At 38.4% G+C, this 16,560-nt stretch overlaps 1 protein-coding gene across 4 annotated transcripts in view; it reads right to left on the reverse strand.

The window, feature by feature from the left end:
• SOS1 (SOS Ras/Rac guanine nucleotide exchange factor 1) overlaps positions 1 to 16,560 on the reverse strand; it is a 46,174-nt gene that overhangs the window by 16,382 nt on the left and 13,232 nt on the right. For all 4 annotated transcript variants that reach the window (XM_085054431.1, XM_085054428.1, XM_085054429.1 and 1 more), the window contains 6 exons: positions 15,762 to 15,971; positions 15,177 to 15,320; positions 13,337 to 13,447; positions 13,129 to 13,227; positions 2,185 to 2,312; positions 769 to 1,424 (listed from right to left, as the gene is read on the reverse strand). In XM_085054431.1, coding sequence (XP_084910557.1) covers positions 769 to 1,424; positions 2,185 to 2,312; positions 13,129 to 13,227; positions 13,337 to 13,447; positions 15,177 to 15,320; positions 15,762 to 15,971 — 1,348 coding nt within the window. The remainder of the gene's footprint in view (positions 1 to 768; positions 1,425 to 2,184; positions 2,313 to 13,128; positions 13,228 to 13,336; positions 13,448 to 15,176; positions 15,321 to 15,761; positions 15,972 to 16,560) is intronic.

The following is a 16,560-nucleotide window of genomic DNA, read 5'->3' on the forward strand; positions in this document are numbered from 1 at the left end:
CTGAGCTGCAGAAGAACAATCTACAATAATCAAGAGTGCAGAGAGTAAAAAGGAAGAAAAAAAAGCAACTGTTGAATATGAAAAGCACTAATATCAAGATGCATGAAGTTTCAGAATAACTGACATACAGATAGAATCAGAAAAAAAATGCAAACCTCAACACAAGCCTATGTTTTGCAGCACAGCTTATGAAAATCCTGGGCTGCTATCAAAAAGAACCCTACACACTGACGTTAGCCTGGATGACCACATAAATGTCTTTAATGTGTCATCAACACAAACAGAAACCCAAAAGTCAAAAGTCCTAAAACCAAATCCTCACTGAAGTTCTGATTAAGGCAAAGTTCTGAGGTCAAATTGTGTAAATGACTGCATCTATCAAGTTGAAATTGGTCTTTCCATTACACACCAGCATGGACACAGGTAATAGCTGACAGAATACAACCCTCAACTGAAAACACTGTCCATAATTCTCTCCCACAATGCTGGCCCTTCCTGTGTCACCCAGCTTTAGAAGTCTGGAGGGAAGGCAGTTCTTGTAGCCTGGGGCACAAAGGAAAAAGTATTGTCTAGAGCTCAATTGCTGCAGGCCTGCACCTCCCATCCCTTGCATGAGAACAACCTTATGGACATGCAATATCCCTTGAGCACTGTGAAGCACATTCTTTCTACTCACTTTATGCATTTTGCTCCATTTATTTAACACAGGAGGAGAAGCATGTATGAGTTACTACTTTGAGTTTTGGCTACACAAACCAAGTGCCTCACCTGCATACATGTGGTAAGTCAGCCTCTCGATGAGCTTCACAACAGTTCCTGCCTTGATGATGGGGATTCCAGATTTGGGCTGCATGTTTTCTTCAAACACAATATTCTCTTCAGAGTCTGGTTCTGCAAATCTATAAAGCTCAGGATTTGGAAATCTCATCTGCTCCTCTTTTTCTTCCTGCAACATTGTTACATCCAACATCCTTTCCAGCGTGCTTCTATATTGCAAAGATATCAATGCCGCCATCCAGTTGTTTTTCTCTTCAGCTGACTTAGCAGCAAAAATAACACTGTTCTCATCTTTTAAGATGATTTCAAAAGCATGTCTATACTCATTAGTGTCGTCTTTATCATTGATTTGTACCTTTCGCATGAAGAACTTCTCCTTGAGTCGATATTCTGCATTGCTAGCACCAGGAAGTCTTGGCTGGCCATGATTTGACTTACAGCAAATCATCAAGCCATCAAACAGGAATATGTGTCTCTCGTGCTTTGCTCCTACACGTGTGAGTGTTCCTTCCATGATGAACTCATTACAGCACTGTCCAATGTCTTTACCCTCCCAACCATCAATATTTTTCTGGATTTCATTCATTTTCTTAATTGCTAGCTGCTTCCCCTTCATCTGCTGAGTATAGAACCGGCATGCGGATTCACTTCAGTGGAGGATGGGAGAAAGGCAGCCTATTAGTACACATGTATTTAAGAAACATAACCACTACTAACACAAAACCACCAGACAGTCATTCTGAGAAGAGATGATTCCACTGAGAATGCAATTTCATCACTCAATATCAGCACCTTTGTAAAGGCTTGACTAATGTTTCTCATGAGTATCTCATCTGATAAATTTTCTACTTATCTTCAGCAATAGATGTTTAGGCTGAACACAAGCAACCAGAGGCAGGCAAGCTGTTAGTGCTTCTTAGCCCAAAAAACCACCATGACCAATAAAACAACTACACTCAGAAAAAAAAAAGTTTTTAAATGCATTCTTGTTCAAGCCTAAAGATTACCCTCAGCAGCACAAAACTTGTCTGGCAAAGAAAATATTGAAACAATTTTAAGAGTAGTTTCAAATTCAAGAACATTCCCTTCTAACCACACAGAAAGGTACTTTTACAATATTTTTAGGTGAATATTTATTATCTGAGCACAATTAACCCACAAATGCTGTTAACTTTCTACTTACCAGTGAATTCTCAGAACGTCTCAACTACCAGTTTGCAAGGACACATAGAAATTAGAACTGTTTTAAAACAATAACAAATTATCTTGGCTTTGATGTCACTTCCTCTGAAAAAGCAGGCTTGTCACAAACTATTTTGTTCATTGTTTACTAAAAGAGGAAACCGGGAGCCCTGGATTTATAGCAAAGCATTAAGAGCAGAGAGCAGAAAAACCGGAAACGTTTACCTAAGCCTTCGTTTTGCAAGGCTTTTGGAGCATATCCGTTCCATACTGCTTTGAAGATTTAGCAGGGCAGTTATTGCTTGCTTCAAGCACTCCTTATCCTCTTCATCCTCACTTTTTTCTTCCAATTGCTGTGAACATTGAAAGTCAAAGACAGGAAGTGTTACAAGCATTTTGGTATGTGCAAATCCAGAAGTTTGACCCAGGAAGAAGAAATCTAACCATGTGCTGATTTTCCATGCTCCTGCTTGTTACAAAAGTTAATAGTAAGAACCAGGTGTATTACTGATACAGGTGAGAGACAACTCTCTGCTAAGAGCCTCATCTCAGTAAAATATAGCACATTACATAGTATGTGTATCTAAGTATGTGTATCATAGTATCTAAGGCTCCCCAGATACAAACACAATCAGACATGCATTATTTTATCTCAAACTGATTTGATTTACATTACAACTCCTTAAAGGAACCCATTTCAGGCATAAAATCTTAAGAAGAACAAGCAAGGAAGGAGATCCCCATACACACCATACTACAGGACAAGATCACATCAGTCTGTATGTTTGTAACACATATAAACACTCTGAAACAGGCAAGCTGGACCCAAAGCTAAGCAAAACTCCATCACACTTAAAAACAGAAGATTACAAGGGCTCTCATCTCGCTGTTAACATCCTAATCAATAAATCAGGTTGAAGGGGACCTTGGAGATTATCTCAGCCAACCTCCAGCTCAACTGCAGAGCCAAAATAGATCAAGCTGCCCACAGCCACAGCAAATTTTGGATCTAAACTAAAACTGGACGAGAAGGGTTAACTGAGATTTTGTACATAAGTGTTGTTACAATGGGTAAATTTAAAAAAACTAGATCTGCCATGTTTAAAATTGCTTCAATTTAAGATTTTCTTCAATTTAAGATTTTCTTATCAAATCTTCATTTAAGCATTAAAATGCTTCACAAGTGAAAAAGCTGGTGACTACCCCTATGGCTTAGCTGTAGAACTGAAATAACATATGCGGAATTATTAACAAGCATTTTAGACTATCACACACCAAGAATTAGCTCTACACAACTGAAACATTTGTTTTGGTGGTAGAAGTGAAGCTAAGACCAGCATGAACCAGAATGAGACACCCTTGGAAAAAGTACAACTGTGCTGTTTGATTCCACAGTGAAATATAAGTATTGTCCTCTAAAATCCAACTGAGTACAACATAGTCATGTTTGATATCTGAATGGGTCAGAGAACAGCATTAATTTTTTTCCCAACCAGAGTTAATCATTCCATGCAATAGCTGTCAATGCCAAAGACCACTTTATCTGTGTTTTCAGCCATAAGGATACCCACAAAGTTTATTCCAGGCAGCTTTGGTTCATGTAGTGTCATCTGTCATACTCTCAGCCTAAGCAGCATTGGGTGTAAATGTAACAACCACTGAAACAGGTCTGAGAATGCATCACAAAAAGCATTACTTCCCAAAAGATCTTGGGGAGAACACATCACTGCAAGAAGAAACAGACTACCCTCTTCATATTCCTCTGCTCTCTAGATTTACTAAAGGTATCATCTTCCCTTTGCTTCAGTTTTGTAATTGGGGGGTTAGAGAGGATTTCAGACAAATGACGCAGGTCTGGCAGAAGTCCTGACAGAAAGCTTTGAAAAACCTGCAACTACCTCTAAGATTTTGCATCCTTCCTGCCCAAGCATTCAGAGAAGGCTCTTTGCCTTGTGTGCTGCCTTTTTACAAACTTCCATCAAAATAGTCTGGCTGGACTTCCTATAATCTCTGAGTTGCTATCCTTCAACAGTGGAAGAGATTGTTTTAGCCTAGTCTCCTTAAAAACAAGCCTTGTTAGGTCCTACAGTATTCTGTACATTCTCTTCAGAAACAAACCAGTAGAGATTAACATTCATTACTGCAAAGCACTCTGCTCCTGCGTCGCTTTTTACAGCAATCTCTCTCCAGTTGCAAAAATGTTGGCACTCATCACAGAAAAAGTCCAGGTCCTGAAGCAAAACATGTACTTGCATACAGTGGGGGAGAGAAAGCAGTTAACACTTCCCCATCAGGATCCATCGGGAGTAACGCTATTTCCAATGGTAAACAGAAACTAAATCAAATGAGTGCAATTACGCTCCAGGTTTAACATTTAGAAAGTAGTGCATGGAAATATGTGTCCCCTCATGTGTAACACCAACAGCAATTGCAAATCAGGCAGTGCTATGAACTGCTATGAAGACACTTCTTTGGACACAGAAATTTGGAAGTTTATAGTCCAGCATGGCACTGTATAATTACCAAAAACAGACTTAAGACAGAACTCAGTGTAAATTACAGCAATGATTTCATCTTACACTGCCTCTAGTTTGGAAGAGGTGGAAAGTAAAATGGCATCACAGGAAAGCACCCAGAAAGTTTCTCTGCAAATCCCACTGATTCTTCTACAGCTGTGCAGTGCCCCCTAATGAACGAACCAGGGAGATGCTAAGTGGTGGCGGGTTTTTTGTTTGATTTTTCGTTTCAGGATGGTTGGTTGTTTTTGGGTTTGTTTGTTTGTCTTTTTTTACAGAAACTGCACTGTGAAGAGTACTACAACATTATGTGAAGGAAGTGCAGACTTAAGATTATCAGCGGTATTACAGACATTGTGGGTTTTAATAATCTCATTAGAAAATATTGTCTTATCGTTCATGTGATTCACAATACTATGGGCACAGGACCCTGTTCATTCAAGGAAATCAAACTTGGAAAACAGATTCCTAGAGAAGTCTCTAATAGAAAGGAAGCACTCTACATTCTAGGCTACAAGTTTTGAAGATATATCAAGAAGTGGAAGAAAAGGTATTTTGTTCTACCTGTTGCATAACACATAGATTAGACATTTATAAATTCCAAAGAGATAGAAAAGAAATCCTTCTCATGCAAAATTAGACAATGGTATTCAACCTGTTACACTGTCAGAGAAGCATCTCTCTGGAAACAGAATTATAGAAAATACATAGGAGAACATGCAGATATAACCATACCAGTAGGTGTCACAATGGATATAGTCTTGCACTTTAAGGCTTGCATCACAACCTAGACTTCTGTCTTCCTAGAAGATTATTCTAAGTCTAACCACTGAAATTTGTGAACTGCAAGTTCCCCAGTTCCTCTGGGAATCAAGACCACAGCTTCAATACACAGAAGACTGAGCTATGTTGTAATCAAGAATAAAAACCCACAGGGTTTCTTCTCTGACAAAGGCAGGCAGGTCTGCTGGCACTTTGCCACAAAACAATCCTGGAAGGTGGCTCAAAAGCAGAGAGATATCTGAGAGCACTCTCTGACTTTTTGTAGTTCCTACAAATAATAAAAAACTCAGCCCAAAGCACCAGTATCCTGGGGACAAAAGGAAGCGTTCTCATATCTAGAAACTTTAATTTTTAGAAAGCATCATGAAATCATCTGGCATAGTAAATGGGAACAACTGCATGGAACACTATACACTTATGGAAAATGCTAGCAGACTAAAAGGCACCTCACACTTGAACCTTGAAGGAAACTCCACATGCCATATTCCTGAACATACATACACAGCTTCAATGCATTGAAATTTGAAAAGTCATTTTGTTTTCATATAAACTCACACAATCTTGAGCACAGTGCAGTAAAAAAATTCATACAGTTATCTGTTTATTTAGATTTCCATTACAGCTTGAGTGTTGGTTGCATTGACAGCGGAACAGAATTAAATATCATACTGAAGTAATGATAAAGACGTTTTCTGCACTCAAAGTTTATCTATGCCTTTCCAGTTTAATTTTAAAAAGTTACATAAAATTGCACATGTCAAATATCAAACCCCAGCTATCAGATAATTAGTTACAAATAGCCTTGTGCATACTGGACAAGTAAAGCATTACAACAGAGGAAAACAAGAAGCACTTCCACCAAGAAGCACAAGATTCCCTCTTCTTTCATATCTTTGCTATGTGACTTAAAAAGCATCTTAAATATATGCTGAAAATTTAAGTACATCAAATGGTATCTGAGCCCAGAAAAGTAGAAACATCTGGGCTAAAGAAATGTGAATTTAAGGAATTGCTACTTTAATTACTCAGTGTGAATGTTCTTATTTGGAAAGGGGTGGGGGGGGTGTGGGTGTGGGTGAAAATTAGATGAATCTGTTTCAGAATTAAATTACACTACTCTGAAGCAACTGCCATTTTGCAAATCAGGATGGACACTGAGGAAAGGTCAGGAAGACTCATTCAGAAATACAAACTACACAAGTCTGTCCGCTGATGTTTCCCCAATTCAACAGTTCAAAGTGTTCTATAACAGGCTTCTCATGTAGGCAGTTTGCCATGAGCATTCCCAGAAAGGGGTACAACCTGTCAGAAGACCATATTCCAAGATTAGGTTTGCTCAAGAGCTACTGTACCCTGCTATGTGTTTCACCTGGTGTCTGCTCAGCAGGAAGAGGTGCAGTTTTGCTCTCAGTTTCTGCAATTTTGCTCTCCATTTCTGCAATTTTGCTCAGTTTCTGCAGCTGGGAAGGAATTCATGTATGTGATCAATGTTAGCTTACACACTCAGCCATCTCCTTCACCAAGGAAGGGATAGAAAAGCAAAGCCTTTTTTCCGAATACCTTCTCTGACATTCTCACAAAACTATTTCCTAAGCATTCAGACTTTTGTAGGCTACTAGCAGCCATTCATGCATTTTACATTCCATTACTGGGAATAGCAACTTTGCCTATAGGAGGCCTTGACTCCTCCAACTACAGAAAATGCATTTGCTCTGCATTTTTCAGAAATATGGGGTTTGGTTTTTTTTGCATATGCTGATGTCTCCTCCACAGCAGCATCATTACCTTTCTGCAACAAATGTACAAGTTCACACAGATCCTTCCAGAGCCTTCATGCTCTGAAACTCTCTTCTTTCTTACTGTCACTTTGGTTTGTCTCATCACTATTAGCAGACCTGCAGAATACATTAGAAATTTAAAACTCATAATTTAGTTCATAACATTTAGTTAGACCAGTATTTGATATATCACAGAATATTTACCTATGTGCTTCCACACCTGTAATTGAGGTCTTCCATTTTCTTCCCCCAAATTTGCCGTCACAAAACAGACAATGCAATTTGAAAATATCTTCCCTTTCTCTTTTGCAATTCCAAAGCGGATTAAAATCCACTTTTTCTGCTTTGACACAATTCAAGTCTGATCTTTGCCAGAAAATTTTGCAAGGCTGCAAGCAAAACTGGATGACACCTCTATGTTTGGATAGAAATGTATGAATGTTTGAATTCTATGTAAGATGTATTCACAGTTTTTTCACATGAATTGCAGAGAGCATTCTGGGAAGCAAGGGTAGAACCCTGTTGATTTGAAGAGGAACCCTGGTGATTAAGTAAAAAAACAGCAAGTGACAAGAAGAAACCATGAATGGAACATGCTGCTGCATTTGTGGTTGTTATTTCCTTCATATTTCCATCAGTTTCCATTGAATATCTCAAAGTATTGACAGAAAACATACACCTCCACTGTTATAAGAGAAACAGAGAAAGCTGATAGTGGGACTAAATCCACAGCTCTGCATCCAAAAGTGTTTCCACTGAAGAAATCAAGCATAGGGAAGTCTCAACCATAGCACTACTTCTCTCCAAGGATCTGCCTTTTGTACAGAAAGATCAGAACAGGGAAATAAACTGTTTTTAAGAGGTTATGCAGCAATACAAGTGTATCAAGGACTACATCAAGACTGCCAGTCACAAAAACTAGGAGTTGAAAATCCCAGCTAAAATAAGCTTCTTAACATTCAATCCTTGATGGATTGTGTAAAAACTTTTATTTAGCAGGGAAAAAAGGATGAAAATTTGTGCAAGTTCCTGTAACACCCAAGCATTTTCATGACAGCTTGGCCTTGGGTGCTCAGCACAAACTGCTGCCATGGAAGCTAAAGAGCTCTCTACCATCATTAACAACAGCCACTGAAAACTGTGGGAACAGATCAGTTACAATAAAGCTCTTCTAACTCCCACAGGACTATGGAGTGTTTGCCATGCAAGTGTTTTCTAGCAAACTGATTGGAAAACAGAACTTTGGAACCCAGCTAAACACGCAAGTGAAGTCCTAAGTCTCGAGTTCAGGTAGAGCTTCATTTGACTTCCCAAAGAAGTCTGGCCCTGTGACATCCTACTCCTGCCTCAAGGGATCAAAGTACAGCATTGGTTGCTGCAGGTCCAGCAGCAGATTGATTGACACAGCTCAAGTGTCACTGAGGACTGTAAGGCCAAGTATCACAAGGAATACTTTACTTTCACTTTTGTTAGATTTTATCCAGTTTTTGCAGAAAAGCAATGTTAGAGGAATAATAGAAAAAAATATTCTCAGAGGTACCTCTTTAGAAAGGAGAGGAGATTATTAGAAATTATTTTTAAATTTCCTGGAAAGAGACATCTGCTTCTCAAAAGCCCAGATACATCCTGTGTATAAGGAAAAAAAACCTATAAAGCAAAACATGCAGCCCCATTACAACTCCACAACAGCTGACATAAATCACTGACAAATGAAGTGATACACGTGTGCATAGATTTATCTGATACAAATACACAAGAAATACATTAGTGAGTACCACAGCTAGAGAGAAAATTAAGGACCAATTAGTTCTATTAACAGTAATCAAGTTTCTGGGAAAGTGCACACACACATGTGTGACAAAGTTTTATTTTCTCCTATCAACCTCTCCCTTTTGGCTGATGAACATGCAACAGACTTAAAGCATAAACTCACGAGCACTTAAAGCAGAAAAGAAATAGATTGTCATTGAAACCCCACAAGCAAGAAATAAATACAGAACCTCATTTAACCTGGCAGTATCAACTCCAGCTTCTACCATATGACACAGCTTCTGTACCTTAACAACATTCCAGTTGTAATACACAGTCTTCTTAGCTTAACAATATGAAGTTTCCTAAATTTTTCACCTATTGTCATATTCTAGGAAACTTCTTAGAATTCAGACCAAATTTTACCTCACCCCAGCTTTTTCTTCCAAGAAACACTCAAATATACTTTGTAGTCCTTATCACACACTAGCAACAGTTTGGTCAAGCTTCCTTCAACATACAGACGTTCATCTGTCACAGAGACCTAAAACTGCACATTATCTCCAGTGGATATAATAAGTCATCCACATCTGCAGTTACAGATTTAAAGACACGTAAAACAGTGACACTTGTGCTTTTATCTCAAAACTACATTGTGCATACAAGTTACTGTGCTTGGAAAGAAGCACCGAAGAAAAAAATGCTTTCAGAAAGTAAAATCTTTTGCTGACATTAAGTGAATACTTTCTTAAAATAATTCACAGCTAGTTCAAACCTGTGATTTACTGGTTTTAATAGTAACTAAAGGATACTTTCAGAATTTACTAAAGCAACAGAACCTGTCAATCACTAAAGACTAAATCACTAAACCTGCCAATCATACTAAAGACAAGCAGTCCAGACAGTGTTGTGAGACAATTATCTATAATCTACAATCGCAGATATTGTAAAAGCTTTGCAGACTGACAAAGTTCAACTAATTAAGACTTTGATTCTCCACCCTGGGCTGGGTTACACCACTTACAGATGGGATTGCAAACCAAAATCACTCCATTTGTTACACTCTGGAACATGGCACTGGGTGAAACAAGGCTGAGAATCAAAGTGAAGTCAAAGCCCAAAATAGTTTGGAATGTGCTGCCCAATACAACACACAGCAAGAAACTTCAGGGATCAAGCTCAAGATACTCTAGTCCTAAACTACTAATATTTTACAACCTTGTGCCTCCTTCAGCAACACATAACAGATTTAATATCATCAGGATGGGAAAAGGAGAGTTTATCATCTTCAAAGACCCTGTCAAATCAGAATTATTATTTTTACCATTAGCACTGTTTCACCATTAGCGTGGTGAAAGAAGAAAATAAAAAGGTTTAACTGAGGAGTATTTCTGCTTGAGCTGAACTGCCAGTCAGGAAAGCCTGGAATATTATTTATTATCTAAGAACAAAGTCTGAAAAAAAAAAAAGCAACCCAAAACACACTAGATGCTGCTGTGAGACTAAAGCATTCTGAGATTTTTAGAACTTTATAGGTAGAATTCCAACTAAAACATATTAGCAAAGAGACAATAGATTACCATTCATAAGTCATGGGACTCAAGTCTGCACTAGGATTAAAAAAACCCAACCAAACAAAAATCCTATCAAGTTCTCCTGTTTCCCAGAATATACTGTTTTATCTAAGCAAAGTTCAGATATGCTTTCAAGCATTTCTACTTGGGAAAAAAAAAGAATTTTGAAGTAATCTATTTACCCAATGAAAGAGTATCATGCATGCATACAAATGTACAGCATTTGAAACAGTGCCCAATTCAATTCAAAGGTCTTGTAAACCTTTTTCTTCAGTTACTCAAGGTCATAGTTACGATTCTATGATTTAGAAAAGCTCATTTATTATCTGAACAACTACAGAAAAGTGCAGTTTCACACAAAGCTGCTATTTTATACAGCTCCTATATAAAAGCTTGGGGACTTTCAGCTTGGTTGAAGGAAAACACAGCTCTTAATCCTATGCTAATTTCTCAACAATGTAACAGCAAGACGCTTCAGCTAAAAATAGAATATGCATTTGTGCATTCCTGGTGACCTGTCCCACTTCAGGAGGGCTTTAATTTCTAAATAGGATAACCTTCAGTGAATAGAAATTTACTTTTTTTTGGTAGTCTGCATAGTTAGGAGGCAACTGAAATGTATTTTAAATAGATAACTTCAAAATATGCAACACTGTACAAAACATCTCAAAGATAAATGCTAACCTCTCTATCCTTAAGTTTATCTATATTCAAGAGAAATCAAATTTTTTTTCCACATGCTTCTTTGCCAGTGGTTTGTCTCTTCGCAACCAGAGATCCCTTTTCACAGCATTATTAATTTTATTTTTCATAGATCTGTCTGCAATCACTAAATCATACCTCTTACAACACCAGAGAATTCAATACAATCTTATATCAATGGAACTCTCACGATGATATGGCTAAATAATTGTACCAATATCCTTCTGTGGCAGACAAAAATCAAGCTGGAATCTGTTTAAAGATTCCAGATATAAAGAAGAAAATGTAATTGGTAGCAAAGACTACATGAGGTAAGGATTCATATGCTCAGTGCACATTGATAGCTGAAGGTGCTGCCATGAGAAATAATATCTCTCTCTTCATGTGTGTCTATTATCCATCACTGCCTATTTTGTGGCATAATATGTGTGTGCTGACAGACCACAGTGACAGGTGTCTCACTAAAATGTGACACGAGCAACACATTGGGAAGAAAACCTGTGAGGTTATCAGCATATACAGAATAAAATCCAGCCCAACAATATCAGACTGATACAGGTAGAGGGGCTCTGTGTGTGTATGTGCAGAGCATGAATGTGAAGACACCGATTTTTCATTAAGTACAAGTCATGAGTTGCAAAAAGACTGAAAAAATTCTGGAGGGGGGCTCAGCTTAGACTCCAGTTTACCCTAAAAAAGGCCAACACAAGCTGCTCCTCATTCCACAGACACACATGCTCTCCTTTTTCCCCTAAATGTGCCAACGGCAAGAAGCAAGGCAGGATACCTGGGTGTCAAACATTAATCCTTCATGTTTCTGCACTAGGTAAGACAATGCCATGTTTACATCAAAGTATGCAAAGCCTTCACTACTGCATTTTGAGACTCTGTGATAAAAACATGAGCAGAGAAACCTTACATCTCTGCAGGTCTTTACCATACAAAATGCAACCAAGCTGTATCAAACCTCCCTTCCAATGGACTGTCATGAAAGGAAATGCTTAATACTTTAAAGATGTCTGAAGTCAGACCAAACCCATGAATGAGACAAACAGATCAAGCACACATCCCAAAATTTTTCAAAAAAGCATATTATACAAGACGAGCTGCATGCCAAAGGTGTACATGTAGATGTAAACCAGTAAAAGTGGAGTTACAACTGTAGACATTTAGGCTCAAAGATGACCTAATTACTGGCTTATCCAAAGACAACCAACCAAACATTCAAGAAAACACACACAGATTTCTTTTAAATTGTTTTGGTTTTGGAGTTGTTTTTTTTTGTTTGATTGATTGTTTTTTTGTTATGTTTTGTTTTTTGGTTTGTTTTCTTTTTCTTCTGATCCAAATTTCCATAAGTAGTTGTTTGGAACACTGTATGCCTTATGACTTTCCATTAAGCCCAAAAGAAGATTCTACTGGAAAGTTTTCCTCAAAATGCTTTACAGGCCTTAAGGATCATTATTCAATACTGATAAGCATCCCAGAAAAACATTCTGCAGCTATAAATGTAACTTTATCTGTGTATGTTACTGTTGCCCTATCAATGCAAGGTCTAACTACAAATACTCCAAGTATAAATATTAACCAAGCCTTCCCTTTGAAGGGAAGATATCACCTGCACAACCCCACGGGATGTGCACTGCAAGAACACTGAAGCTTTTATTAAAATAAAATGAATCTGAAAGAGAATCTTGCTGTGGTTTCAAATTTACAAAATAACAGCTTGAGAAAGGCTTGGACAGTTTCTGTAATACAGCCAAGTGCAATCATCTCCTAGCACTGATGAAACAATCATTCCAGGAATACGAGTGTGTAGATCTCTATTGCTTTCTAGATTGATAGATTATTCAACAGAAATCATTATCAGCCGATATTCAGTTAATTATAGCATGCACCTGCAGAGCACATAACCTGCTTTTCTCAAAACATTGCAGTTTTATCATTCACATTGCAGTAAACGATTTTACACTTAACTGAGCACACAAAGCCCTGATATTTAACACTGAGAACCATGAAAAAACCCAAACCAAAACCAAACACATCAGATTGACACAACATTCTTACTTTTAGCAGTTCAAAATAATGGAGACAGTGGTAAACAGGGGCAAGGAGCAGCCGGGGTAGAACATACTGAACAGCTTCTTTAAAGCCTTCACCTATTGACTAGAAACAGAATAAGTTTCAGTCTTAAAATAACACAAATACTGAAGTAACAATACAATGTAATTAAAATAATAGTATCAACAATATATGTTATTTAGAGGCAAGTTACCTGTAAATAAAATGCTGCTCCTGGCTTTGATAATTGGCTTAGAAAATGATCATGAAACCCAGGTCGCAAAATATCTTGTGCATATGATTCATACGGATCAAATGCCAGTTCCTAAGAAGAGATACAGAATAATTTTACAATCACAGAATCACAGGATGGCTTGGGCTGGAAGGGACCTTAAAAGATCATCCAGTTCCAACCCCCTGTCATGGGCAGGGACACCATCAGTTTACAAAACTGATTTAACAGTTAAACCTCTGTATTTCTTAAAGAAAATACATATTGTACATAGGAGAGATTTTTCTGCATACTTTTTTAAAAAAACCTATGGAGGAGAATCGATACTTTCATGTGCACAGACTCACAGATTAAATGAGTCTAAAAGAGATCTCTGGAAGTCAAGTGGACCAATTCCTTATTCAAAGCAGTGCCCACCTCAGGGCCAAAGACAGATCTATCAAAACTGGCTAAGGATGCTCAGGGTCTCATCCTGTTGAGTTCTGAGTAACTCCAAGAACAGAAGCACCAAAACCTCTCTAGGCAGCCTATCCCAATGTTCAACTGTTCTCGTAGCAAACTGCCCCCCCACCCAGTATCTAATCAGGATTAATCTTTTTACCATTCTCATGTTCTCTCACTCATCTCACAATTCTCAGGTGAAAAGGGGCCTTGCACCTTCCCATCAGATAACTAAAGACAGCAGTGAGATCTCCTTCTCCAGCCTTGTCAAGAATGAACAAACCCCAGCATTGTGGGCCTCAACTCCTTAATCATCAAGGCAACTCTCACTACAAGCCTATTTTGTACCAGAAAGCCCAAAATCAGACCCAGTACACCAGATTTGATCTCAACTGCTACACAGAAATGATCCCTCAACCTGCCAACTACACATTCCCTAAATAACCAGGAAGTAGTTAACCTTCACATCCGATTCCCAAGGATCTCCCACGCCTGGCAAGCAGTGCTGCTCCTCAGCTGAGACACTGCATGGGGTTGTTAGCTCCCGGGTGCAGAATTTCATTTTTGCCTTTACTCAACTCCATGAGGTTTCCATAGGTCCATTTCTCCAGACTCAGGTCCCCCAAGAAGTGGCCCTGTCCTCCAGTGTGTCCCCACAATTTGGTGGCACCTACCACGCAGATGAGACAGACCTCCTTCCACAACACCAATATGGACATTAAAAGGATCAAACCCTGAGGAATGCCACTAACCACTGGCCTCCAGTTGGCCTTTGTACTGCTGATAACAGTCCTTCAAAAGCCTGACAGTTCAGCCAACTTCCCCACGTCGTACAATTCAACCAGCTAGGCTGCATCTCACCAAGCTGGCTGTAACCATGCTACAACAGACTGTGCTGAAGCCTTGCTTAGCTCAGATAAGAGATATTAACTGCTCTTCCCTTTGTCCATGGAGACAGCCATCTCTTTGAAAGCAGTCAAGTTGCTCAGGTACAATTTGTCTTTTGGAAATCTGTGCTGGCTCTTGCCAACCACCTTCTAGTCCTTCACATGGCTGGATGTGAATTTCAGGAAGATTTGCTAACCTTCTCAGGGACTGCAGAAAGGCTGACCAGCTTCTAGTTTTACAGGAACCTCCTTGTCAGTGTTGTTTTTTCACTTCTGCTCTCTAAATTTTAAACAGCCACTCTGAAAGCTGAGATTTAGACACTAAAAAGATAAATGCACTCTCAAAACTGGACAGTCACTTCATCACGGTAAGGCTGGAAGAAGAGATCTTGAAGTGAACAAGGGCAGCTAGAACAGAGATCTAATTACAAGTATTAAAATACATATGAATAGCAAAAAATCCCCCAAAAATACTCAACCAAGTATTCTCTTACCTCTGCCATATCTTCAAAACAGCTGCCTACTAGTGGGTGAGGACTACCTTCATCTGTCATTTCAACAGTGTCCTCTATATGACCCAGTAACTTCACACTAAGTTCATGAATGTCTGATATACGACTAAATATATTTTCCACATCCTGCAAAGAGCAACAAAACAGAAGTCAAACGTGCAAAGCTACTCTGTTATGATGCGAAAGTCAAGAACTTCCTTAAATAGAACAAGATTTTACAATTATTTTATAATACACTTTTTCTGTGGTTTATGTAAGATCGAAAATAATGAATATATAAATATATAAAAATTTAGTTATTCAAATATGGCTAAAACCAGTGACAAATCTTAAAATTACAGGCCTGTAAGTAAATGGGAGCAATATAAGTAAATGGGAGGGTTTCTTCGCCAGTCTTACAAAACCTGAAAGTGCTCTTTTATTATTTCCATTGCAGAACTCAAGAAAAGTGCTTTCTCTACTACTGATATATTAAACTCAGCAACAGTTAAGTTCCAGAAGTATTCATCTACATTTATAGATCTCATGCTAGGTGCTTTTTGTGTTTGTGGTTTGTACAATACTTACATGAGATGAAAACAATTTGGAGTTGGAGGCATATGGCTCTCTAAAAACTCTGATAATGAGATTCAGTTCCCTTATATATTGTCGAACTTCTGCCATGAATGACTTCACTAGATCATAATAGGTTTGCTCCCCTGAGGTGGAGGGTTCTTCATCAGATAAAGTTAGTGCACTTAAATCTTCTACATCTTGATGAAACATATCCATTAAAACCTAGGCAGCAAAGAGAGGAAAATCCACAAAGTGATTTCAGGATTGACCAGTGAGTTACCAATAAAGAAAATCTATTATTCCCATGAAATCAGAGTGATAAGCAGTAAGATCTATGTATTATCATTCTGCAATCAGCTGAACATTACAGAAGCAATATCCATTGCTAAGAATTTGCAAGTCATTATCTGCAGTGGCAGTTTCTGAAGACTCCTGGTCACTTAGACCAATCCAGGCATCTCTCCAAGAATGTTGTCCTAAAATCAATTACAATTTTGAAAGGTGAAGTACACAAAAACAATTAGCATTTAGCTGTATTCTACTGCTCTGAATCAGCAGTGCACAATCTAAGTTTCTGAAGATACCATACTATCTGAAGACAAAAGGTATGTGTGTGCATTTTGGTTTTTCAGCTTCAGCTTTATCAGACAGTCACACATGATCAGCTCAGAACCCTGTGAACTACCTGCAATGAACACTGGCCTGTCCACAGACTGTACATGGTCCAGCTTCTGTCCTTAGCTGCTGAGCTCTCTTGTTCAAATGAACCCTTGAGGAAGGGCATCAGCTTCAGAAAGCATTCATGTTACAG

This window comes from Lichenostomus cassidix, chromosome 3 (genome assembly GCF_008360975.1).
Source record: "Lichenostomus cassidix isolate B80296 chromosome 3, HeHo_3.0, whole genome shotgun sequence".
NCBI lineage: Eukaryota > Metazoa > Chordata > Aves > Passeriformes > Meliphagidae > Lichenostomus > Lichenostomus cassidix.